Source organism: Carcharodon carcharias, chromosome 21 (assembly GCF_017639515.1).
Source record: "Carcharodon carcharias isolate sCarCar2 chromosome 21, sCarCar2.pri, whole genome shotgun sequence".
Taxonomy (NCBI): Eukaryota; Metazoa; Chordata; class Chondrichthyes; order Lamniformes; family Lamnidae; genus Carcharodon; species Carcharodon carcharias.
The window spans coordinates 25,707,668-25,735,644 of NC_054487.1; the positions used below are offsets into that span (position 1 = coordinate 25,707,668).

General features: G+C 40.8%; 1 protein-coding gene across 2 annotated transcripts; it reads right to left on the reverse strand.

Annotated features, from left to right (window-relative positions):
- Positions 1-459: 459 nt before the first annotated feature.
- Positions 460-27,280, reverse strand: snrpb2 (small nuclear ribonucleoprotein polypeptide B2). Of its 2 annotated transcripts, none has more exons than XM_041215375.1 (7): positions 27,132-27,280; positions 24,259-24,346; positions 19,277-19,449; positions 9,913-10,047; positions 8,941-8,997; positions 3,655-3,743; positions 460-884 (listed from the first exon to the last, which is right to left on the reverse strand). In XM_041215375.1, the coding sequence occupies exons 2-7, from the start codon at positions 24,320-24,322 to the stop codon at positions 725-727; spliced, it is 678 nt and encodes a 225-aa protein (XP_041071309.1). In that variant the 5' UTR covers positions 24,323-24,346; positions 27,132-27,280; the 3' UTR covers positions 460-724. The 2 variants fall into 2 exon arrangements, with proteins under 2 accessions (XP_041071309.1, XP_041071310.1); XM_041215376.1 differs by lacking the exon at positions 27,132-27,280 and adding an exon at positions 26,076-26,205.
- Positions 27,281-27,977: the final 697 nt, after the last annotated feature.

Below are 27,977 nucleotides of genomic sequence, written 5' to 3' on the forward strand. Positions count from 1 at the left end.
TCACATCACTAAATGTAATGAGTCTACACTTGCTTTTTTTTGTTTAGTATGGAGTCTGCATGCTCAGCTGATATGTGTTCCATCTCTCTCCTAATAGAATTTAAGTAAACATCATCAGTTTATGCAATTCCCCATATGTTTTCTGCCAAGTTAGTCAATTTAAAATTATACACTGGCGCTGGTCTTCATCCCATGTAAATGACAGATTATGTCAAACTTTATTAGGTGGTTGCTTTATAATGAAGAGCAGCATTGTTAGAGATGTTGGATTCCATGGTGCTGGAGCAGGTTCTAACAGATCAATTTAAGAATCTGAAAATGGTATATATATATTTTCTTACAACTCTTGCACAATTTTAGTCAAAGTTTATATGGCTCATTGTGAGCTACAAAGAAATCTGAAATGCAAGAACCTAATTCCAAATTTTACTCTATAAAATAACTATTATTCTGACAAAGTTACTGAAAAACCTACTTTTATTGTATAAAACATTGGAGACGGTCTCTTTGCATTCCCAGATGTCAGCAGTCAATATTTACAGAAAAATTATTTTCCATTTGTAAGCCACATTTCAATTTTTGATAGACTGCAATTGTTGAGAGAAGCCCACAAAGTAGTTAATTGCTTCATAATTTTTGTTTTTCTCCCCTGGTGATACGTAAACTGCAATCAAGGTCAAAATAAGCAAGTTGGAACAGTTTTTCACCCTGATGGCTTTAAAAATTACTTCTTGGCATAAGTGATCTTCATGGCATGAGATGGTGTAATTCGGAATCCCTGTAATGCATCACGTGCAGCCCCAGCCTGTCCTTCATTTTCGAATTCCACAAAAGCAATGTCATGTCGGCCAGGTACTAAACGCACCTCTTTGAAACCAGGGAACCTAAGTTATTAAAATAGAAGCAATCTGGTTTGAAAATATGCAAATATTTCAAATAGCAAAAAACACCTTTGATTTGTAGTTTAAATTGATTGTGCAGCTAATTTATTTCAATTTTTGGCTTAAATATACTAAACAAACTATTAAGAGAAATTTTAGCATTTACGCGTACAGAACATTGAGCAAATGCAAAAACAGGAATGTAGCAAATATGAGATGCCAACTCCTGCAGGATAAAACAAACTAATATGAATGGCTTTTGTGACCATTGATGAGCAACAGATCTTTGTTAGGAACTGAAATTCTTTCTACAAATGACAAGAACACATGAAGTAGTTGAATATTATGAAAATGCGCCAATCTTAAGAACACTGTCTAGGCTTCAAAATTTGGATTTGTTGATGTGTTAATGTACAATATTAAACATCAATTCATACAACTGGTTTATACTTATGTTTAAATAATCTCATTTTAAGAAACAGTGTCAGTGAGCAAGTTCTAAACAAGCTTGGCCCTGCAAAGCTCACTTTCAAATAACTCAAATCCACCAACTTGAAAATTATAGTAACAGTGGCACTGCTGTACAAAACTGGAGACACATGCGTTTATGTCTGCAATTCACCCAATCTGCTTAATTCCCGATCTCGGTTGTGCTGTTAAGGGGGAGTACCAAACAGAAAACTGACTTTCTACAGGATTCTCGAGAGTAAAAAAAATGCTGACTGACTGTCTAAGTGGGAGAGGCAGCTGCTTTACTGCAGGTCAGCACACCGCTAGGGCTACTTAGTTCTAACTCTGCCCACCCACCCCCACTCCCCAAGGGTTCTTTTATACTTTACAATGATCATTAAGGTTCATTCACTTCTTCAGGAACCAACCCCCTGGAATTCACTTTAATGCTCAAGTGTTTCAGCTACTCTTGAGGTAATACTTTAAGGGAATCCTTGTATTAGCCTTTTGGCTAAGTGACCCTCCAACTTCTATTTAATACCTTACAACTGTGTATGCCTCAGCTCCCTGTTTTGTTTGCTGGCAGATATCCAAACTGCCTTCTCACAGCTTCCAAGCTAACTCTGATGCCTGCCTTCTGTCATAAGGCTGTGAGGACCCCTGTGGATTTCTTCCACTAGCTACAAGCTAGAACAAATCACCCAGCTGCTTTTCCCTCAAAATCTAAACTGAGATAGAGCGCCACCCGCATTCCATGCAGGTGAATGATGAAGTTAGCATTTTCTCTGCTTGAAGTGCAGGCCTAACTGACTAACATCTCCTGTGGGCTTCCTCAATCCAGTGCAGTCTATATCAAAGCAAAACTGCAACTGCCTTGGTCTGTTCCCAAGCTGAACTGCTGGCTTCTGTCAGCAAACAGATAGATAAACTAAACAAAAAACCTTCCACCCTCATAGCTCATCTGAAGAGATGGCATGCTGTTGGATGGTCTCAAACAGAAATATAAATAAATTATTTTACCCTTCAACACAAATCTTTTTTATTCATATGGATTACAGAATCATTTATATTGCTAACGGAGCTCATGAACCTTTCTCCAGATTCCCTGGGTCCAGAGAAACCCCATGTTGACAAAGCTGCTCTCAGCTTCCTTTCATCAGGAAACTGCACACAATTTAAAGCCTTTGTTGAAGTAAGGGGAGACCCTCTAGTTCTAAAACAAGCCTAATGATAGTCCTCCATTACCCAAGTGTTCCCAGTGTCAACTCTGACCTTAATGAATAAACAAAGCTATCAAAGTGTAATAAAACCAGGCTTGTTCGAATTGCATTTAGAGTTGTGTTTACCAGTTTCAACCAGATACCTCCATTTATCTACAGTTCAAACTTTAGTTCATGAAACTAAAAGTTATATTCTAAAACTGTTCAAAAATAAGGCATCACCTATTTAAAATGGAGATAAGGTGAAATTTTTTCTCTCAGAGGGTCGTGTCTCTTTGGAACTCTCTTCCTGAAAAGTCAGTGAAGCAGTATCTTTGAATATTTTTAAGGCAGAGGTGGATAGATTCTTGGTAAGCAAGGGGGTGATTGGTTATCGGGGGTAGGTGAGATGCTGATTTTAGGTTACTATTAGATCAGCCATGACCTTATCAAATGGCAGAGCAAGCTCAAAGGGCTGAATGGCCATCTCCTGCTCCTTGTTCGTACATATGAATTATGAACTAAATTTTTGCAACAATAGTTTCAGTAGATAGGAGCATCTATGTGTAATCTGAAATAATACCATGTTACTTATTGGCAAAGTAGTTAATAATTAGTTAAAAAGAATGCAAGATATAAGTGGAGCATAGTTTATTGAAAATACTTTTATTTTGGAAAATAGCTGATTTTCAAATAGTCAAATTATAAATGTTAATTGTTCTTCTGCCACTGCAAACAGACACACAAGTTCAAACCAGTTGGCTAAATGAAACTGCCTAAGCATGGTAAACCACCTTACAGATGTGGAATTTGCATCCTCAGCCTGTAGCATATTTTTCCAGTGTTGGTCAGCTTCACAGTAGTCTCAGGCGGGTGTTAAGTTGCACCCCATGTGCAACAGAGTTGCTCTGAAATGCTCTATGTAATGGACATGGAGGTTATCATTTCTGGCAAATAAAACAAACTTTTTTTCCTTTTATTCGTAAAGTGAATAAATCCAAGATAAATTTAGTATTTCCTTCAATAAAAAGGAAGTGTGTTTTGGAGAAAAAAATCCCTTTTTGCAACATTAATACATAAAACAATCCAACTAACATTTATAGGAACTTTCAATTTCTACTTACTGATTAAACAGCATGGACAACATCATCTCATTGGTCTCTTCAGGCAAATTAGTGAGGAATAGAATATAGTTGGGTGGATTGTCTGGTACCTTTGAGGGAGAAAGACAGAATGAATGCTAACGGCTATTATTTCCACATGGGGGAAAAATAAAATCAACTGTAATTTATACATCAAAATAACTTGATTAATTGGGATCTCTCAAACTGCTGGTAAATGCAATTCAATTCCTATTAATATATCACAGATGAATAATGCAACTTAAATGTACACCCTAGACATTCTGTATTATACAGATTCAATTTAACCAGAAGAACTATGAAACCCAAGTTACGTGACACAATCTGGATACTTAATATGTGAGATTTCTTCAGAGAATAGCATCATACATTTTATGATAAAAGATGCATTAACAAACACTGGGGAAAATTTATCTTATTCCTCCCTGCACTGTGGTTTTCCGCTCTACAAAGATGTTGTAATGGAAAAAGTTCGGGACTTAGGAAGCTGTTTTGATGATAGATGCCAAAATTACAACAGGCAGATTTCAAGGAAATAATGATCTGAATCTTCCAAAAAGGGCAACAGTAAACAACTGAACTTAAGTCACTGATGGTCTTTGGAACCCAGAGGAAGTCCTGTAATGTGCAGATGCGAGTTACTTATGGAAAGTTTAAACTTCCAATTTCCAGTCTTACCCTGCCTGGGCTGCTACACGATTCCTTCCAACAGTGGGAACGGATGGCCAGAACCAGGAGACTTCGCCTGCTTGCCAAGATTTATTTGGCTCTTTTCTTATCATGTGCAAAGACTGCTAAGGAGTGCAGCTTGAAGCAAATCAACTAGTGAAGCACTCCAGGATCCACAGCAGCCTGAATGCTCACCTGCCTCCTGACACTGCTCAGCAACCCTCCTGGTAATGTCTAATGTTCACCCCCCCCACCTTGACAACGCTCACCCCTACAAATCCCCCAGACTCACGTTCTGGAATCCCTGGCTCCAGTCCAGCATGTTGGAAGAATGAGTATTGTTGGGGGTCTGCAGGGAGGGGGAATGAGCATTGTTCAAGGTGAACCATGCCGGTGGCAGTGGGGAGGGGGTGTGGGCTGTGAGGGCGTGATGAACATTGTTGTTGGGGACGGTAGGGGTGGTAGTTAGGCTATGCAATTTCAGAGGTTGGTAAGTCCATTTAAAAACAGTATGTCAAAGAAGTGAATGAAGACAGACCTGAAGGGTTGTCTCTTCAGTTCATGAAGAAAAGGGGGCATAGCTTCACTGGAATAACACTCGCCATTTAGCCTCCCACTCTGTTGGTCGCTGGATTTAACTGGAGCTAGGACCAGAGGGTACAAAGGCTCCAGCTTAAAATGGTAAGTGGGCAATTTAAAAATCGCAGTCAGCGGCAGGCGTGCCCACTCCACTGCAACTGGACGATCTGGGCCAGCTTTATTCCTCAAATGATATCACAGCCATCAGATGTAAACCTATCTTCTCAACTCAGGAGAAAACAGCTCCCAATTAGACTTTGTATGAACAAGTCACAAGGCCAGACTCTTGAAAACCATTTGTATTTATATTCCTAGACCTGTTTTTACACATGGACAGCTTTAAGTAGCCTTTCCAGGAGCAAGTAGTTTTGATCCAGTTGAAGTTTTTAATTAAAGAATAACTAGAAATCCTTTACTTATAGAATTACTGTTGCAATAAAGACACTAATTTGACCTTAAATGTCTTCCAGATCCGCTGGTCAAATAAATATATATTGTTGGAAAGACATGGCAGTGCATGTGGTGTGCAATAACAGCAGTATGGGGTAGTTTGTAGAGAACATTGTGATCCACTACCTGTGGGGAAGAGTCTGCTGTGCAAGGAACTTCAACGTGCAATGGTTGAGCTGGAGTCCGAGACATTGTGGGGCATCATGGAGGGGGCAGTTACCAGACACCTTGTTCCAGGAGTTAGTCACACTCCCTTAGGTCAAGTACCACTTTAGAATTAGCCAATAGTCAGGGACAGGAAAGCGTGACTACAAATCAGGTATTTTTTAGTTCATTCAAGGGATGTGGGCGTCACTGGCTAGGCCAGCATTTATTGCCCATCCCTAACTGCCGTTGCTTAGAGGGCATTTAAGAGTCAACCACGTTGCTGTGGGTCTGCAGTCAGATGTAGGCCAGACCAGGTAAGGATGGCAAATTTCCTTCCCCAAATGACATTAGAGAACCAAATGGGTTTTTACGACAATCAGCAATGGTTTCATGGTCATCATCAGACTTTTAATTTCAGGAAGGGAGGTATCAGTATCCAGGAGATAGTGATGGAGGAGCTTTGGCCTTAGACTTTGACCAATTTGTACAAGGTACTTGCAACCTTGCGGATGAGAATAAGACTACAGGATGGATGGGCAAACTGACCACAGAGCTATGGTGCAGTAGACCATTCAAATGGGGGGTGTGATGATGATGATGATCGGAAACAATATAGCCAGGGGAATAGATACTGTTCTCCTCAGACACAACCAGGAGTTTGAAAAGGGTTTGTTGCCTGTCACGTGCCAGGGTTAAAAACATCTGTTCAGGGCTGGCAAGAGTGCGAGGGGAGGATCTAGTCGTCATGATCCATCTAGGAATCAACAACATGGCAGAACATCACTCCTAGTCTTACTTGACAGAGTTTGAGGAGTTGGGGTGCATATTAAATGTAGACCCTCAAAAGGTAATAATCTGTGGATTGTTACCCAAGTCACATGCCAATTAGCACAGAGTCAAGCAAATTAGAGAATTAAACATATGGCTGAGTGGTATAGGAAGAAGGGGCTTTGATTCATGGGGTACTGGCACCAGTACTCAGTGGGAGCTATTCTGTTGGGATTGTCTCCATTTGAACTGGAATTAGCATTCTGGTTAATCATATAATTAGGGCTAGGGCTAGAGCTTTAAGCTAAAAAGGGAGGGGCGTTGGTCAAGTAAAAGGGAAAAGGAGATTTCGAATTCTAAAGAGAAAAGATTAAGGCAATAGAGCAGAAGAGCGATTTGGGCAAAAATAAGCAGAGACAGTGTATGCATAGGTCATGATTTTCCAAAACTTCCCAGATTCTAGAAAAGGTCCCAGCAGATAGGAATTTAGAAACTGTAACACTACTATTCAAGAAAAGAAAGAGGGAGAAAACGGGATTATAGGCCAGTTAGCATGATATCAGTCGCTAAGAAAATGCTGGAATGTATTGAGAAAATTAAAAATCCTAGAATGATCAGTCAACAAGTATTACAAAAGGGAAATCACGTTTGACAAATTTTTTAGACATTTTTTGAGGATGTATCTAGTGGGGTAGATAAAGAGGAAAACCAGTACATGTAATCTACTTGGATTTTCAAAAACATTTCAGTAAAGTGCCACACAAAAGGTTAATACTCAATATAATGGCTCATTGGATTTAGGAGTAATATAAAAGCACGGATAGTGGAATGGTCAACAGATAGGAAGCAAAGAGTAATGAAAAACAGAGCATTTTCAATTTGGCAAGCTGTAAATAGTGGAGGAGTGTTGCAAGAATCAGTACTGGAGCCTCAACTATTCACACTCTATATCAATGACTTAGAAGAGACTGAATGTAACGTATTCAAGCTCATGAACAATTCAAAACTAGGTGAAATGAACACAAGAATTAGCATCAGGAATAAGGCATCTGCCCCATCATTCACTAAGACCATGGCTAATCTGATTGTGGTCTTAAGTCTGCTTTCCTGCTTGCCCCCCATAACCACCTTTGACTCCCTTGTCGATCAAACATGTACTAACTCAGTCTTGAATATATGTTAAATGACCCAGCCTCCACTGTTCTCTGGGGCACAGAATTCCACAGACTAACAACCCAGATTTTAAAAAAATGCTCCTCATCCCCACCTTGGGATGGGACACCCCTAAATTTTTAAAACTGTGTCCCCTAGTTCTAGACTTCTTCACAAAGGGAAACATTCACTCAATATCCAACCTGTCAAGTCCCCTCAGGATCTTTTGCGTCAATCAGGTCACCTCTCATTCTTCATACTAAATTGTTGAGAGTCATGCACCAAGATACCCAGATCCCTCTATACCTCAGAGTTCTGCAGTCTCTCTCCATTTAAATAATATACTGCTTTTCTATTCTTCTTGCCAAAGCAGCTAAGTTCACATCTTGCCACATTATACTCTACCTGCCAAATTTTTTCCCACTCACTTAACCCATCTAAATCCCTCGACTTATGTCCTCTTGACAATTTACTTTTCTGCCCTATCTATACTATCTTTGTGTCATCAGCAAATTTAATTACTATACACTCAGTCCCTTCATCCAAGTTGTTAAGACCCCAGCAATGATACGTGTGCCACTCCAATAATTACAGTTTGCTAACCCAAAAGTGACCCATTTATCCCCACTTTCTACTGCAAGCTATTTTAACAAAGTGACATGACTAAACAATTAACCTGAATGCAAGTTGTGTGGAAGAACACAGAGGTTGCAAAGAGATAGACAGGTTTTAAGTGGGTGACAAGGTGGCAGGTGAGTATAATGTGGGGAAGTGTAAGGTTATCTTTTAAAAGGCATGAAACTTTTAAATGTTAATGTTCAGAAAGACTTGGATGCACTCACACAAGAAACACAAAAAATTAGCATGCAGGTACAGAAAGGAATTTGGAAGGCAAATGGCATGGTGGCCCTTATTCTTGTACTCCAATCCCCTTACAATAAGAAAATCTTGCTACAATTGTACAGCGCTTTGGTGAGATCACACCTGGAGCACCATGCACAGTTTTAATCTCCATATCTAGAGGAGGACACATTTACATTAGAGGCAGTACAGTGAAAGGTCTCTAGATTGGTTCCTGGGATGAGAGGGCTGTCCTATGATGAAAGTCTGAATAAATTAATCCTATACTCTCTAGAACTTAAAATAAGAGATGATCTCATTGAAACATACAAGATTATGAAAAGGCAGTTTTCCCTGGTTGGGCAATCTAGAACACAGGCACAGCCTCAGGATAAGGGGTCAATCATATAGAACTGAGAAGATGAAAAACTTCTTCATCCAGTATATTTGGAATTCTCTACCCGAGTACTGTGGATGCTCCATCGTTGAGTATATTCAAGGCTGGGATGGATAGATTTTTAATTTCTCAGGGAATCGAGGGATAGGGGGAATGGGTGAGAAAGTGGAGCTGAGGCAGATCCACAATCGTATCAAATGTTGAGACAGGCTCAAGGGGCAATATGATCTATTCTTGCTCCTAGTTCTTAAGTTCTTAAAGCATACCTGATTTGCTGAGGAGGTAGTCTGGTTAGAGTTTGAAGTTGCCATCTGTGCTGTTCCCTAAAATTAAGAAGTAATTTGAAGTTTCAGAATATGCAAAAAGAGCTTCCAGACTACAAAGAAATTAAGTTTGCTTCTCATTTTAATGCAAGCTATTTTAACACAAAAAGTGGCGAGAATAAACAACCAACCAAGTTATTAGGCATAAAGCAATATTCCCCCAAACAATATATTGGTATGGTATATTATGGTTAAACAGTTTATTTACAAATTTCCATTTCAAAACAGAATTTGCACCATAATTTGAAATATTTTAGTAAGACATTAAGTGGATGCCAAAGAGTCTTGTCAGTAGTGAGATTTATCTAAAATAACAAGAAAGCACAAGCCCCCTTGAACATAGCAATGATTATTCATACCATCAAGGTACATTGAAATATTACATTTTATAATATAAAATAACACCCAACTTATGGCTATTTCAAAATGTTAATTCCCCCACAATACAAAGCAAACTCCATAGCCACAACTATTATACAATTTGAGTAAATAGCAGCTCAACTCCCGGTTCTAATCAGGGAAAGTCAGGAGCAGCCCAATCTGTACAGTACCATCTTTCCACCCTACCTTTCAGATAAATGTATGAATAAAAGGGTTTTCATTTAATGAGTTTACATGCTGCATCTATTCATATGAATATAGTGTCAAACATTTTAATTCACAATTATGAAATCCTTGAAGGGTTCAAATTTAAATAACAGCCTTGCAGTAGTACTACTAGCAGTTCACTAAGTATAAGATACGTTAGTACTCATCACATCATCCTACCTTAGGTTGTTTTTTTGGGAAATGGGTAATTCCTGGACAATCTAAGACCATAAACTATAAAGGCAACTACAGGCAGTTACGAAGACAACCACTGTCAAATCATCCCATCATACGGTCACAAAGCAACAAAGTGTTGAGTGTCCTCACCTGATTAGCTTTTTTATTTGCTGCAGCTTGTTCTTGGGTCTTAGCCTTTTTCTTTTCTTTTTTCTTTTCTTTATCAGCAAAGGTGCCCCTCATTTTTGAAATTATATCGGAGTCAGTTTTTGCATACTGAATGCGCTGAGGAAAGTACAAATTACTATTACATTTTTCTAGTATATGCCATCCTCCTGTCTTTGTGAACCAAGCAATTCCATATACATAACATAATGAATGCTTTAGTGGCATAAAGTTAAAAAGTAACATGAAAAATTTCTGCATTTTAAAAAAAATGTATTTGTTAAATAAGAAGTAGTTATACAAACTGTTTTCTCTTCCTCCCACCCAACTAAAACTCAATGGTTCTGCACATTTCTGGAAATTAACAATGTTTTTTTTAAACATGGGAGGGTGGGGGGGTGGGTAGGGGGTCAAAAGAAAGGTAAAAGTCAGATTTAACCTTTAACTCCTCTATCAAGCTTAGGACTACAGCAAGACAGATTTTTAAAAAGCGAAAAGCACTTTGCTGTGTGAACATACATGAACAAAAATCTCTTCATAAAATGAAAATCATCTGTGAAAAATTTGACCAAAACCTAAACAAACCACAACTAAATTGTTAGATTTGATAATACCTTTCCTGGTCTTATCATTCAAAAAAAAAAGTGCACATTTCACCACGGTACTGAAATTATTAAACAATAGTGAGAAAATTTTACTTTGGGTTTAACTACCAAAAAATTAATATTTTTAATCAATAATAAATTTACATAGCTGTTGCAGTATTCCTGTCAAAATGAGGAAAAGTTATAAAGTTTATGTTATAAAAGTTAGAGATGTAATATCAAAAAACTGATTAAGCATTCTACATAAATCACATCAACAGAAACTTTTAAACATTCAGAATACTTAAGCTCTTGCAATGGCTCAGTGAGTTGACCCATTGTATAATAGTCACCAGGAAGGTTTCAGATTCATTCTCTGTTCTGTACTGATCTCAACCAAATTTCCAGCTTTTCCGCAACGATAACAGTTTGCATTTACAAAGCATTCCCTTTGTACATGAGGATAATCTCAGCATGTTACACTAAATCAAGGGATATGGCAAGCCAGGAGCAAATGCTTATATCTAACAAAGTTTAAAAGAAAATTAAAAAGCAGGGAAAAACCTATACAAAAACAACAATTAGTGTGAAGTTTCTTCAAACTTTAAAAGACTTAATGGAATTGAAAGAAAATCTGCCAGACAGAACTAAATCTAGAAGTAAATAGGATTTAAATAAACAATACACTTGCTTGGGAGAAGGGTCCCATCTAAATTTTTTTCTATTCATGGGATGCAGACGTTGCTGGCTAGGCCAGCATTTATTGCCAACTCTAATTGCCCTCCAGAAGGTGGTGGTGAGCTGACTTTTGAACCGATGCAGTCCACATGTAGGTACACCCACAGTGCTGTTAGGGAGAGAGTTCCAGGATTTTGACCCAGCAACAGTAAAGGAACAACGATATATTTCTAAGTCACGGTGGTGTGGGGCTTGGAGGGGAACTTCCAGGTTCCCATGCGCCTGCTGCCCTTTGTCCTTCTAGATGGTCGTAGTCGTGGGTTTGGAAGGTACTAAGGAGTCTTGGTGAGCTCCTGCAGTGCATCTTGTAGATGGCACACACTACTGCCATTGTGTATCAGAGGTAGAGGTAGTGAAAGTTTGTGGATGGGGCGCCAATCAAGCGGGCTGCTTTGTCCAGGGTGGTGTACAGCTTCTTGAGTGTTGTTGAAGCTGCACTCATCCAGGCTAGTGGAGAGTATTCAATCACACTCCTGACCTGTGTCTTGTAAATGGTGGATAGGCTTTGGGGAGTCAGGTGGTGAGTTACCCACTGCAACACACACGTACTTGTCTACATTAAAAGGACATCAGCATTGGGAAAATAACATTGCCCCAGGTCAGCCATCTAGGTATAACTCATATTGGATGCAAAGTAAAGCTTCTTTCCCATAACATTTAGGGAAGATCTTGGGTGTTAGCTGTAGCAACATATTTGTACAGCATATTTACAATTTTGTCACACCTAACAAATGGAGGAAATCTTTCCCTAATATTCTTAAATCTGCGCACTGAGCATTTTCCCTTTCCAACATCAGCGCTCCTTTCCAATTAAATTCCATTACGGAGATCTACTGGGTTAGAATTGTATAAAGATTTCACATGATCCCGGAGTTGAGGGGCAACACTTCCCGATGTCTAACTGAATTAAAATGATGTAGTGCCTATTCCATTGTTTAAGAGGGAAGTTCTGGGTCTCAGAATTGAAAGTCAACAAAAGTATTTATTTCAATGCATGCAGATTCCTTTAATTGAAATGAGCTAAATCAGTACTGGAGGTTAAATCCTCTTTTTAAAAACAAAAAGAAAATGAAAACGCACATGCAATTTAGCAGCTAAAAAAAGGGAAAAGATAAAAGGTCCCATCCCTAACTGTCCTCGAGATGGTGATGCTGAGCTGGATTCTTGAACTGCTGCAGTTCATGTGGCATCAGTACACCCAGAGGGCTGTCAGGGAGGGAGTTCCATGATTCTGATGGAGCAAAGGAATGGCAATATATTTCCAAGTCAGGATGCTGAGTGACTCGAAGGAGAACTTGCAAGTGGTGATGTTGCCAAGTATCTCCAGCCTTTGTCTTCCTAGGTGGTAAAAGGTCACAGGTTTGGAATATGCTGTTGAAGGAGTCTTGACGACTTGCTGCAGTGCAACTTGTAGATGGTACACACTGCTGCTACTGTGAAAGGAGTGAATGTTTAAAGGTAGTGAATGGGGCGTTCCAAAGACAAGTATTTAAAGACCACTGGCTCCTCTAGCATGCTTTTTTTAATGTTTCATTTAAATATTCCATCCCGTTTGCCAAGTTTTTTTTGCCTCATCTGTTCTGCTGACTCCACCTCTTGCACCATTTTCTGAAAGATCATGTTACTCCTGCCAGGGTTCCCCATAGGCCTTGGTCCATGTTATCACCCTGCCTCTGCTGGGTGCCCTCTTGCTTCCACTTTCCCTCCTACCAGCACCTGCAACCTACATGGCATCCATATCACTTAAGTCATTATTATGCAACCAAACACACTATCACCCCCCACTTTCTGCTTTGTAAATGGCACTTGTTTACTCTTCCACCACTTTCATTTGCCCTGTCCTGACCCTTTGTTATGCAACCAAGCAGGGTAGATACACCTCCTCTGATCCCATTATCAATGCAAGGCAACGGTTTACATATCTCTTTCAATCTAGTATTTTGTACTTGCTGCTCAGTCCTCTCCACATCAAGGACACCCAACAGACGGGGTGTCTTCTTTGCTGAATACCACTGATTGTCTGCAAGAATGACAGTTTCGTGTGGCTTGCAATTTCAACTGCTTCATCTATGTTCACTCTGACTTCATCATGTTTGGGACAGTGTTCCAAACAAGTTCAGTGTGATAAGAAATTCTGCGGAAAAAAGCTTAGCAGTTTAGGCAGCACCTGTGTAGACAGAGAAGCAGATTTAATGTTTCAGGTCTGTGACCTTTCATCAGAACTGGGAAAAGTTAGATGCAATATGTTTTGGGCATGAGGTGGGTAGGACAAGGACAAAAGGAAGATCTGTGATAGGGTGAATGACAGGAGAGATTGAGTGACAATAGGACCAAACAGAATAGAAATGGGACAAGAAAAGAAGAGAAATAAAGGAACAAAAGATGTGCCTAGAACAGATGTGCTAACTGAAAGAGAAGAAAAATCGAAACAAGAAAAGTAAACCAATGGGGAACAAAGTTACGATTTGAAACTGTTGAACTCAATGTTGCACCCAGAAGGCCCTAAAGTGCTTAACTGAATGATGAGGTGCTACTTCTCAAGTTTCTGTTAAGCCTCACTGGAGCAATACAGTGGGCAGAGGAGAGAAATACCAGCATAACAGCAAGCTGGAGAATTAAAATAACAGGCCACTGGAAGCTTGGGGTCATACTTGCAGACTGAACAGAGGTGTTCTGTAAAGTGGTCACCCAATCTGCATTTGATCTCCCCAATGTAGAGGAGGACACATTTTGAGCAGCGAATACAGTAGACAAGGTTGAAAGTACAACAAGTAAATTGCTGCTTCACCTGAAGGAGTGCTTGGGGCCCTGGGAACTGAGGAGAGAGGAAGCAAAGGGACAGGTGTTACATTTCTTGCGTTTGCACAGAAAGGTTCAGTGGAAGGGGATGGGATGTTGGGGGTGACTGAAGAGTAGGTGAGTGTATCAAAGAGGGAATTGTCCTTTTGGAATGCTTAAAGAAGTGGGGGGGGGGGGGGGGGGGGGGGGGGGGGGGGAGATGTATTTGGTGGTAGCATTACACTGGAGGCAGAAATAGCAGAAAATGATCCATTGGATATAGAGATTGGCAGGGTGGAAGATGAGAACAAGGGAAACCATACTGTGGTTCTATGAGGGAGAAGAGGTGAGAAAAGTAGCACGGGAAATGTGGCACTGTCACGGGCCCTGTCAACCACAATAGGTGGGAAGAAGCGGTCCTCAGTTGAGGGAAAAAAAAGACATCTGAGAATCACTTGTGGATGATAGCATCAGATGGAACAGACGTGACAGAGACAGAAGAACTGGGAGAATAGAATGGAGTACTTAATGGGTGTAGGGTGTAAGGAAGTGTAGTCAAGGTAGCTGTAAGAGTCAGTGGGCTTATAATGAACATTGTCTACATTTGATTGTCTTCATTTCTGGCAATAGGCTGAGAAGTAAAAGAAGGGAAGAGCCAGAGATGGGCCATGTAAAACTGAGAGAAGGGTGGAAATTGGAAGCAAAGTGGATAAAGTTTTCCTATTCAGGATAAGAGCAGGATGTGACACTGATACAGTCATCAATGTACTGGAAAAAGTGTTGAGGGAGGCATCCTCCCAAACCCCCTCCCACATGAGTAGGACCAGAACAAGAAATGTTCGACACATCCTACAAAAAGACAGACATAGCTTAGAACCATGCAGGTACCAACAGCGGCATTTTTTATTTGAAGGAAGTGAGTGGACTTGAAGGAGAAGTCGTTCAGAGCGAGAATAAGCTTAGCTGGGTGGAGGGGGGAGGTGTTGGAGGGGACTGGTTGGGCCTCAGTTTCAGGAAGAAGCAGAGAGCTCTCAAATCATCCTGTTGGGGTATGCAGGTGCAGAGACTGGACGTCCATCGTGGAGGAGTAGTTAGGACCAGGAAATTGGAAACTACTGAGGTGACAGAGATCATTAGAAGAGTTCGGATGTAGGCAGGAAGAGAGCGGACAAGGGAGAAAATAATAAAAGAGTCAAGGTAGGAAGAAATCATTTCGGAGGGACAGGAACAGGCTGAAGTGATAGGTCTACTTAGTTAGTCCTGTTTATAGATTTTGGGAAGGATGTAGAAGAGAGCTGTACAGGGTTGGGGGATTGGGAAGCATTGGAGGGAAGGTCAACGGAGATAAGGTCAGTGACTGTTCTGGAAACAATGGCTTGATATTTGGTTGTGGTCCGGGGGGGTAGGTAGAAGGCAGTGTCAGAGAGTTGCCATTCAGCCCCTACAAGGTAGAGGTCAGTTCATTAGACAACAATAGCACCCACTTTGTAAGCAGGTTTGATGACAATGTTCAGTGCAAGCTTTAGAAGCAGCATATCCCCTCTCTGCTGGGCATGCTGTAGCCCTCGAATTTTCATCTCAGACTTTAATTTCAGCCCCAATTTTATTTCCTGCCGAGGGAGGGGGTGGTGGTGCAGAGCCTGACTGCTCTTTGTGTGTAGACTCCTTATAAAAATGTAGTTGGAATGGGGTGTATGCACCCATGCTGATAACCTCATTTTGTCTTTTTATTCCCCCATTTTCTTGGGCTGGGTGTCTCACTGTTTTAAATTTTTGCTTATTTTCTTGCTTCTTTAAATGTTTCCCTATTTCCCCCGAGGTGATCCTTTGCATCGTTTAAGAATTTTCCACTTTCCTTTTAAGCAGGCTGTAAGGTCATTTAACCTATTGACTTCTGAGTGTGCTATCTGGACACACACAGACACACACTATAGCCTCATTCCAATATATAAAGCTTGTATCATGCTTGTATTACAAATGAAGATGACAAACAGAAATCAAAAGAATAAATATTTTCCTTTACCATCCACCTTTTAATAGCTCAAGTACACAAAATATGACCACTGTAGTGTCAAATTTCACTTCAAAAGCATCAATATATTTTAAATTTCTTTTGTCTCTATTTGAATCACTTTGCACAATGATTCATTTCTTCTGCATTGTAGTCAAATTCACAACATTCTCAACCAAACGAATTTATGCATTTATTAAGAGCTTTAACCTGCCCAGGCTGCACCTCATTCCAAATTTAGAGTAAACATTACTTCACAACGTACTGAACAGTACAAGCATTAATGTTCTGCAGCAGGAAGTTTTTTTCCTTTAATCAATTAACGTCTTCTAATCATTTTCTAGCAGTTAAGGCCAAGGTTACAAATTAGGTCCTCCAACTGGACAACTTTTAAAGTTTTTTTTTAAAAAGTTGTTCATTTACAAAGGCAATTGCCCACAGCTACATCATCACTGAATAAATATACCTAATCTGTGACATGATCAAATTACAAAAATGGTGTGCTGCTTTGTGTGCATTGAAGTGCTTAAGGTGGGGTTTGGTGAGTGAATGAGTGAGTTCGGGGAAGAGGCAAGGAGGTGATCCTTTCATTTTTCTACCTTTCCTCAGCCCCTAGTGGGAAGTCGTGCAGGCACAAAGTGCCCTCGATGACTACATTTGCAGGAGGTGTCACAGCTGCAGAAACGTGAGCTCTGGGTTGTGGAATTCGAGCGACGGCTAGAGTCACTGTGGTGCACCTGCAAGGCTGAGGATTACGTGGATAGCACCTTTAGAGAGGTGGTTACAACGCAGCTAAGAAGAGAAGTACACAGGCAGAGAGGAATGGATGGCCACCACAGTATCTAGGAGTAATAGGCAGGTAGCCTAAGGGCATTCCTGAACTATCTCACTCTCTTACTGCTTTTCTATTTTTGGATACTGGTTCCTGAAGACTATAGCAAGAGCCAAATTTGTGGCACCACAGGTGGCTCAGCTGCACAGGAGGGGAGGAGGAAGAGTGGAAGTGCTATAGTGGTAGGGATTCCAAAGTTAGGGGAGCGGATAGGTGTTTCTGTAGCCATAGACATGACTCCAGGATGGCATATTGTCTCTCTGGTGCCAAGGTCAAGGATGTCACAAAGCAGCTGCAAGACACCCTTTTGGGGAAGGGTGAACAGCCAGAGGTCATGGTTCACATTAGGACCAATGACAAAAGTAGGAATAGGGATGAGGTCCTGAAAGCAGATTTTAGGGAGTTAGGAAAAGAAGTAAAAAGCAGGACCTCAAGGGCAGTATTTCAGGATTACTCCGTGACACATGCTAGTGAGCATAAGACTAGGAAGATTAAGCAGTTCAACACACGGCTGGGGAAATAGAGTAGAAGGAAGGGCTTTAGATTTCTTATGCATTGGGACTGGTTCTGACACAGGTGGGCCTGTACAAGAAGGACAGGGGCAAGGAGGTGGGAAGCCAAGGGGGAATTCAGAATGGATAGAAGAAAAGCTAGCAGTGACAAATAGAGAAGTATTAACTGATGAGGATATATCAGAGTAGTATCAAGGTAAACATACTTAGAAAAACTCAGCAGGTCTGGCAGCATTGGTGGAGAAGAACAAAGTTGACGTTTCGAGTCCTCATGACCCTTCAACAGAACTAAATTAAAATAGAAAAGGGGTGAAATATAAGCTGGTTTAAGGTTGGGGGGGGGGGGGTGGGGTTGGTTGTAGGGACAAGCAAGCAGTGATAGGAGTAGATAACCAAAAGATGTCACAGACAAAAGAACAAAGAGGTGTTGAAGGTGGTGATATTATCTAAAAGAATGTGCTAATTAAGGATGGATTGCAGGACAAGCGAGGTACAGATAGGTCTAGTGGGGGTGGGGTGAAATTAGACCAAAAGGGCATAAAAGGTATAGATTTAAAAATAATGGAAATAGGTGGGAAAAGAAAAATCTTGTATAAGGCAGTAGTTCTGCCTCATCTGGAGTGCTCCATCCAGTTCTGGGTGCCATACTTGAGGAAAGATGTGAAGGCATTGGAGTACAGAGGAGAATCACAAGAATGATTTCAGGGATGAAGAACTGTAGCGATGAGGATAGATCAGAGAGGTTGGGACTGTTTTCCTTTAAGAAATGAAGTCTGAGAACATAAGTTTAAGTCCTACTGATAGAGGTATTCAAGATCCTGAGGGGTATGGACAGGGTAAATAGTGAGAAATTGTTGTCACTCAAGGGAGCATCAAGAACTACCGGGAATAAATTCAAAATAGTTGGCAAAAGGAGTAAATGTGACGTGAGGAAAGATTTTTTTCACCCAGAGGGTGGTTGGAGTCAGGAATAAACGCCCTGAAAGGGTGGTTGAGGCAGCTTCGATCAGAAAAGAAAGAATGTGCAAGGTTTTGGGGATAAGGAAGGGAGCAGGACTAGGTAGAATGCTCTTTCAGAGAGCCAGTGCAGACTGGATGGGCCGCCTGGCCTCCTTCTGCACTTTAAAGATTCTGTGATTCTGTAATGAGAAATTGAGGGGCCTGGCTATATTTTAGAATTTGGATGGTTCATTAGGTATATTATCCAATGAGGATCACTCGTAATAATAAGATAATAGGTCTTCCGCTTGTCTGATCACCCACAAAGGGTCAAGAAGGAATATATGATGGAACAACTGAACCAGTTACAGGTTTCTGATGCTTTGCCTTGCCCATGAAATGGGAGGACAGGAAAGTACACGCATGGGGATGAAATCAACCAAAGATGGGGACAAACACCTCTGGAGGCAATATCGTGTTCTTATTTTTAAGACGTAACCAAGATAAATAGTTCAAATCTCGTCCTGAATATTGCATTGCTTGGGAAATCAATCAAAGTTCTGATCCAAAAGAATGTTACCTTTAGTAAAAGCAAAATACTGTAGCTGCTGGAAATCTGAAATAAAAACAGAAAATGCTGGAAAATCTTGGCAGGTCTGGTCACATCTGTGGAGAGAGAAAGAGTTAATGTTTCAAGTCCGTATGACTCTTTTTCAGAGCTCTGAAGAAGTCACGTGAACTTGAAATGTTAACAGTTTCTCTCTCCACAGATGCTGCCAAATGGTAGCTTTAGGCTTTTCAAGGGCATATAGGCATTCACAATAAATGCTGGCCTAGTCAGTGACAGTGAGAATTAAAAAAGCAGTTATGAATAATATGGCTTACTCTTCTATACATGCTCTTTATTTCTATGTCTTTGTAATACAATATCAATTTTCTATGACTAGTTACTTACCATAGGCTTGCCATAAAATGGAAATCCTTGTAACTGCCGTAAAGCACTTGTGGCGCACGTTATCTCTTTAAAAATTACAAATGCTTGTCCTCTCATTTTCATAGTCTTCAATGCTACAATATCAATTATTTGACCAAACTGAGAAAACAGTGCATATAATGCTCTCTTCAGCTCTACAGAGAAAAATAAAAATGATTAATTTGCTACAATTTCTCTTTTAGAACTTGATATTTCATATATTATAATAACTATTCCATAGCCAAGAACAATGTTAAATAGCTAGGAGCTCACTAATTTGTAACTAGTGGGCATGTATCCACATTCTACCATTTTACTGATATAATTATGCCCTTCACCAGCATGCTCCTTTATTTTTATTTTCTTTGTAAATTGCTTTAAATCAGTAAAATATTATCTTCCCTAAAAAAATGTAAGTCATCAGCATAGTTCTACCACTACCATAGCATATTAACCCAGTAACATCTCTGCATGAAGGACATCAATTGTAAATCAATTATCTGATCAATGCTCAACAAATGCCCTATCAGAAGAGACAAAAAACCAAATTAGATTTATGTTTCAATTACTACTGACAGTCGTCAAAAACAAATTGCCTGCTAAGTTATTCATTACTCATGCACATAAAGGAATCAAGATTTTAGTAATTTATCATGCAGGTCTGATGAAAATGAGCAGCATTAAAACACACTGCACATATTAGCACTGTAAACTTGTGTAAATATTTCCTTAATATGGGCAACAATGACAAGGGCTTGAAGAACAAACCCACATTTACATGGCACCTTTCAAATTCTCAGGAAGCATCCTAAAGTGCTTCACAGTCAATGAATTATGATTGAAGGCAAATGTGACAGCCAACCTGCATACAGCAACATTCCACAAACAGCAAAAAGGTAAATGGCCAGTTAATCTCTTTTGATGGTGTTGATTGAGGGATGAATATTAGCCAGGACTGATTTTCCATATACGTTTGGGATAAACAGATAAATTCTATTCCAAAGGATAATGTGTGCCTTGATTATGTGTTCAGGTTCCTGACATGAGGCTTGTATTCAAATCAAAGGCAAGAATGTTACACAGGCCCTAAACATGCCTAACACAAAAATATCCCAAAGCGTTTCAGAGGCATAAAATTAATACAGAGCCAGAGGAAAAATTAGGAACAGTTAAAAAAAATTAGCAAAAAGAGGTGGATTTTAAGTAGAAGAGCCAAGCAAGATTTGAGGAGAGAATTTTACTGTGGAGCCTGGTGGCTGATAGAGCAAAGGGAGAGAGGGATGCATATGAGGCTGGAATCAGAGGAACAGAAAGAGGCAAATTTTGTGGCTGGAGGAAATGGCCAACATCTTAATTTTATACTCCTAGCTGGCAAAAATCTAATTTCACTGGCATTTCGTCATACAAAATATAAAATCCATTCTGAGATTAGCCACTGTTTTTACTGCATGTGTTAGCTGACCTACGGAATGGTCTCGGTTACCCTGAGCCACCATCACCCTCATTCCATTACAAAAACATTAATTATACAAAATGTGGGCTGATAATTTCAGGGTCGAGATGTTACTCACAAATTAAGTACAAAATCCTGATTGTCATCCGCACCCTCTTTGTGGTTGCACAGAGACTTACAACTTTCGTGGAGATAGACACAGCTGTGCTGTCATGTGCCCTGTGGCTTTCTGGGCATGTCAGTAGTTCTCCTCGACATACCCTAACTTGCCCCAATGGAAGCAGACAGGGTGCAACCCTGTCAGCTTGTTTTCCAGGCTCACTTTTTAAATAAAAGTGAAAATACTGCAGATGCTAGAAATCTGAAATAAGAAAGGTCTGACTGCATCCAAGGAGAGAGAAACAAAGTTAACGCTGTCAGGCCTGCTGAGATTTTCCAGCATTTTCTGTTTTTACCCTTTTTTAAAGTTGGAGATTGGTTTTCCCTGCTTTCTCTACTCTCCTTGGATCTACTTCTGTTCCTTCTATCTCCCTTGTTTCCTTCTGATATGAACTACCTGACCCAGGTCTGCTGTGGTTCGGCGGCTTGAGAGTCAGTTTGTAGCCCTCAGCCATAACTGCGGCTGCCCTTGCAGAAGTACCTACTGTTCCTCAAGATGCATTTTTATATAATGGAGGAGGCAAGTTTTAAATTCCTCTAACAGTCCCAATTCTCTTATCCCTTCGTAAATACGTCTACTTTTTAAAAGCCCGTTAGTCGAACAGGATCTGTTTAATTCTTTTGGATTCCAAATAAGTCTATGTGGGTTTCTTATGGGAATTCCAGCATTGCTAATGATAGCTTCTGGGGCCATTCATAAGCACTTAAGAATTGAGGCTTTGGTCTTTTTGTAATTAAATGTCATGTCAGGGGACAGCGTGGAATAGATTTCATGGGCCTTGACCCTATATCACGAGTGTCCACAATTCTTGTGGCCAATGTAGTTGACCTTCTTAAAAGTGTTAAAAAAAATGTTCTCTATATCTCCCTCTTCAAACTTGGGAACAAATTTGGAGAATTTTAGGGCCTCAAAATCTGTTTCTGGGTTTTGGAGATTTGCATTGTTACTAGGCAGAGTAAAATTTTCCCTAGCAGCCTCAAGTTCTCTTAGGTCTCTGTCTTTCTGTGCCTGCAACTCCATCTCCAATGTTCAGAGCTGGAAAATTCTTCCTTTCTGTTTTCTACATGGCCCCAAACTTTTAAGTGTAAAAGACTCCAAGCTGCTTTGGTTGCATTTATCCCATTTTCTAGAGTTAAACATTAATCTTTCCTTAACTAAAAATTACCACTAAAATAGTAACATGAACCATAAAATAGATATTCATAACAGGATGCATGTGCATTGATCTTTGAAGATGGAAAGGTGTAGCAAAGTATATGGGATCTTGTGATTCATAAATTGAGGCACTGAGTACAAAAGCAGGGGAGTGATGCTGAAACTTTATAAAGCTCTGATTAGGTCTCAAATAAATTATTGCATCCAGTTTGGTCACCACACTTTAGGAGGGATGTGTAGGTCCTTGAGAGGATGCAGGGGAGATTTATCAAAATGGTTCCAGGATTGGGGGATTTTAGTTACAGGGTTAGGTTGGAGAAGCTGGGGTTGTCTTCCACAGGGATAAGGAGATTGAAGGGAAATTTGATAGAGGAGTAAGATTGTAACAGGTGGGTAACAAAAATAAAAAACGTTCCCATTAGTTGATGGTGCAAGGACTAGGCGACACAGATTTTAAGGTCCTCGGCAATAAATGCAGGGGAATGTGAGGAGGACCTTTTCTTTTAAAAAAATGCAGTGACCTGGAACTTGCTGCCAAAGAAGGTGGCAGAAGTGGAAACAATCAATGATTTCAAATGGAAATTGGACGGCTGTTTGAAGGAAATAAAACTTGCAGGACTACAGGGATCAAGTGTGAAGGTGGGAGTTAGTGGATTGCTCTGCAGAGAGCAAGCAGGGGCTTGATGGGCCCTGTAAATAACTCTACCTACACTTTAGTCATCAAAACTCCAAAGTGGTTTAATGCATCATCACCCACAGGTGTTTTTCTTTCCTTTTTGAAAGGTTAAGAAGGTTCAAGAGGGGGGCCTTGCGGCGCAGTGAGTAGTGTGCTTGCCTCTGGGCCAGAAGCTCCCGGTTCTACTCCAGAACTGGATGGCCAAGGAAGGTGATTCATAAAGCGGTCAAACAGGTTTGAGTGTCAATCTGCAAATCCTTCCATCATATACCAATGGCAGGTGCTAAGTGTGGGAGAGATTCCTGTTCAGTCATGTAACAGAAAGAAAATTGCAGTCTCTACCATCACGATAACTCCAGTCTACAACATACATGTAAAAGTGCAATAAAAACAAAAAAAAAATGCTGGAGAATGACAAACAGAAATCTGTAGAAATGCATGTTGCCACAATAACTTGGACTCCTTGGGGGTCCGGTTGGCTGGAAGGCCGGTATGGATCAGATTGGTGCCAACAGCACAGGGTTCAATCCCTGTTCCAATTGGGTGGATTTGGAACCTGCCTCCTTGTTCTACCTGTGGTGGAAATTGTGCCACTGCAGTTCAGACCTGCCTTTGGGCAGAGAACTGAAGATGATTCAAAAATTTATCTTTTCATTATCTAGATTTATTGCTGTGTGGATCTGGCTGATAAACTTTTTGTTTGGGGGATTGGTTAAGCTGCAAATATCTAATGCAACATCAGTTACTACTCCAAACTCAAAGGAGTCTGTTTTTAATATTTAAAAATTTGTTTTATAAAAATGTTTCTTCTATCCCTTTCTCTTTCACAAATGCTACAAAACATTTACCAATTGACCAGGGTCAGGAAGGGAATATTGACAGAACACTTTAAACCCCACTTTTCTCCTCCATTCCTGTGACCACAACCATAGAATTACAAAGAATATATAGCACAGAAATCCATGGCTTTAATCACAAAGTATTATCGCAACTCGAATATTTCTCTTGGGAGGTTGGAATGAAGGGCCATTCTCATCATTTTGTTTCAGTTTCCATTTTTATTCCTGACAGTAAACTCCACTTCGAACCAAGGAATAAGATAAAGGATTTATTGCAGCACATCCACTTATGTCAAATCCCATAGCTTTTATTTTATAGCATAATTTTCTTTTCAGTGCTTCCTTTCATCAGCACAAACTTTAATCAGCTGTGTCTTAACACATTGGTGCTCCGACTTATACAGCACATCTAAAAGTGAAGGAAATACTCAGTTGGCTACTATAAGAACTGATCAACTTCATTTTAAAATGAGACTGAACACTAGCGACAGTAAGCATAGCTGGGCTCCTGTTGGAGAAAATAACTTGGGGGAACTGTAAAAAAAAATCCACTGTAACTGCCCCATGATTTTCAGTCAGTGTGTTTTTTGCTCATATCACATGTCTTACAAATAACGCACCTGAATTACAGGGTCAACATATCAGTATGTTGACTGTGGAGGAAACTTCAGTGCCACTTACCTTCCTTTTTAACTTTATCATTAACGTTGTTAATATAAATTGTCTGATTAGGTCGGATATCCATTGCTTGTGTCTAGTAGATCCAAACCTTAAATTTAAAAGGGAAAAACATTATAAATAAACTACAACGTCTGATTAATTGCAACTGGAAATAAACTGGAAAGCTGCATCAGGCCCACCTGTCCCCCAACTCCACTTCAAGCCAAACTCCAACACCTCAAAGCTTAGCGTCCCCAGTTCTGAACCCACAATCTTTAGTTTCCCTGTCAACAACTAAACTTCCAATGCTAGATAATACCCCTCAGGTATTATCCCTCTCCCTTAAAAACCTCAAGCATCAGACTTCAAAGAAAAACCTCAACCTCTCTTTCCTTGTAAATTACATCATCTCCACCTTCCTTTCTTCTCTTAAGTCCTTGAACATGTTTTTGCTTCTCCACATGCATGTCCATCTTTTCAGAAACTCCATATCTGAATCTCTCAAATCAAGTTTCCACCCTGTCTTAGCACTGAAATGACCCTAACCACAGTCACAAATGATATCCTTGGTTAATGTGGCCCTGGTACATTATGCCTCCTTGTCTTCCTGATGCCTTTGACAGTTGACCACACTGTCTCCTCCAGTGCCTCTCCTCCATTCTCTAGTTTAGTGAGCTTCCACTCTTAGATAATCTGATGCTTGAGCATCTCCACAAATGTTACCTCATCTTCACACCATTACCTCTGTAGTCACCCATGTACCTATCGTAGCATGTTTCCTCTCTCAATTACATGCTTCTACATGTACAATAGCAACACCCAGCTCGCAACCTCTCCACTGCACATCACGTTGCTTGTCCAATATTCAGGCATGATTGAGGCACAACCTCTTCCAGTTAAAATGTAAAGGTTGAAGCCGTTTCCATCTTTGAAACACTGCTTATCTCCCACTGAAATCCTTGTCCACAACAAACAACTATTCCAATGTGCTCCTGTTCAGCCTCCACACCCTGTAAACTCAAGCTCACCCAAAAGTCTGCTCCCTGTACCTCATCACATACCAAGTCCTGTTCACCTTTCACCCTGTCCTCGTTACTGTGATGGTTTCTGGACCACTCCAGTTTAAAATTCCTGTGTATAAATCCCTTCATGGTCTTGTCTTCCCCGCCTCTAAACTCCTGCAGTCCAGCCCCAAACTCTCTTGCTCTCTGATCTTTCGAGCATCCCTCCTCTTTTAGCCATGCCATTGGTAGATATGCTTCTGACTCCTCACACACTATTTTATTCACTATGCTCTTGCAACTCATTCTTCTAAACCATTAAAACCCATCTTTGGTCACCCCACCCAATAGTTAGCATCTATTTTATTTCTGAACACCTCTGCAAAGTGCCATGGGACATTTCTCTGCATGAAAGAAGCTGCAACTCTGAGGGTTTGGGAGGAGGAAAGAGGTCACAACCCAGAGGTCAGGGAGAGAGGATCTAGAGCGACCAGGAAACGAGATGTTCAGGAAGCAGGATCAGCAGCGAGGGGGAGGTCCTAAATGGAGTTTGTGAACAGCCAGGGAGCTGAGGACGACAATCACTTGGTTAAGAACATCCAGATCCAGATGAGGAGATGGCCATCAGACCTGTTAGAAAACCAGATTGAATATGGGCAATAAACACTGGCCTGGCCAGGCCAGCAATGCCCACATCCCATGAATGAATAAAAAAAAATGTGAAGAGCTCCCATGTTTGATACCTGCTGTCAACAACAGATGGTCAAAGCCTTCCCTCAGGATTATAAATGCCAGAATTAGAAAGTGGAAGGCGCAGGCCATGGATTCAAGACTTACTCTGGACATCGGAGCCCACAATCCAGGCTGACATTCCAGTGCAGTACGGAGGAAGAGCTGCACTGTCAGAGGTGCTGCCTTTCAGACAGGACGTTAAACTGAAGACACTAAATGTCTGCCCTTCCTGGTGGACGTAATGGCACTATTTCAAAGAGGAGCAGTGGAGTTCTCCCCAGTGTCCTGCCCAACATCTATCCCTCAAGCACCATAAGCAAACATGGTCAGTTCATTATCAAAAAAAGGTACATACAAATGTAAATTGTTGTTGGAACAAAGTCAATTCTCTCCTCCCATTGATCATTTATTTTAAACTTCCAAAATTCCACCAGAGTGCACACAAGCAAAACGTCAGCTAAATCTACTTTCCTCCACTGCTATGTTATTTTACACTCCGTCTACTCTACATTGCCCAAAAGAACACAAGTGATGTTCATGAGATTAACTACATGATAGCAGTCACAAGTGATTTTGCTCAAGAATTAATACATTTTTGTTCACCCCATTAATTTTTCTTTCAGTATCCTCTTTGTCAGCTCTACAATCAGTTGGACAATCTTGTTGACGCACCGACATTGTCCCTAGCCAACACACCACGAGATGTAATTTGGTAAATTGTTAAAATCGCTGGATTGGGCCTTAATCCTCCAGTCTACTGACGGAGAAGCAGAATTGCTGCTGGCTGGACACTAAAACCTGCAGCTTTAAACCTTCACACAACGTGCGGCTGATTGTAAAGCGGCGCAGGGTCCGGTCAAACCCGGCTACCTCTGGGAGGGTCAAACAGGAGGCTGGACCAGTGGCAGAGGCCGCTCTTCGCCTGGACCGAGGCAGCTCAGACTTCCTGCCGGTCAGACTGTATCTTTCCCCGAGGCCACGGCATGAGTTAAACAAAATCCTGTCCGTCCATGACTGCAGGAAGGACACCTCTAAACCGGGTTCCCCCTCCCCACAACCCGCCACGCTCCCGAGTCCCCGGCTTCCTCCCCGCCGCGGCCGCAACTGCGTCCCCGTCCCCGTCCCCGTCCCCCCGGGTTCTCGGCTCTCCTCTCCTCTCACCGCCGTATCCTCCGGACCTCCTGCTTCCCACCGCCGAGTTCCGCGCTCCCAGGTTTTTCTCGATTTTTCTCGGGCTCCTGCGGCGCGCACTGATGACCTCATCAGCTGCTTCACTCAACGTTTTCTCTCCAGGGGCTGCTGAGTATTTTTAACATTTTGTTTTTATTTCAGATTGCCAACATCCACAGTATTTTGTTGACATACTGGACCGTGGTTTATGTAGTGTAATCTTTTATTTTGGGTTGTTAATGGGTTACTTCTAATCGTTTAAAATGCTAATTACACACATCACCACAGCTAGTGATACAACATCACATGATTTGGTTTCTGGTATAACCTGGTGGAAGATGTGAACCAGAGCAGTGGTTCCTGTTTCATATACCTCTGCAGACACATGAAAAATAGTGATGGAGAAGTCTCTACCATTGTCTGAAAGCCTTGAGAAGGTGGCAGACTTAAATAAGCAGAAGCATAGCCAAAATGGTATTGTAAATTTGCCAGATATTGCATTATGTTAGGCCTCACTGCAAAGGCAAACGGTGAGCAGCAGGTCAGTATGCTGTTATTATATGATGGGTGACTGTGTGGATGATATCCCTGTCATGCAGAGTATCAGAGGAGAAAGCCACATATAGTGAAGTAGTCAAAGCACTTGATACATATTCTAACCTAAGAAAGAATACCATTGTTAAGTGGGCTAAATTTAACAAATATAACAATAACAATATAAAAAAGGAAAGCGGTCTCTACATTGGAGAGACCAAACGTAAACTGGGCGACCGCTTTGCAGAACACCAGCGGTCTGTCCGCAAGAATGACCCAAACCTCCCTGTCGCTTGCCGTTTT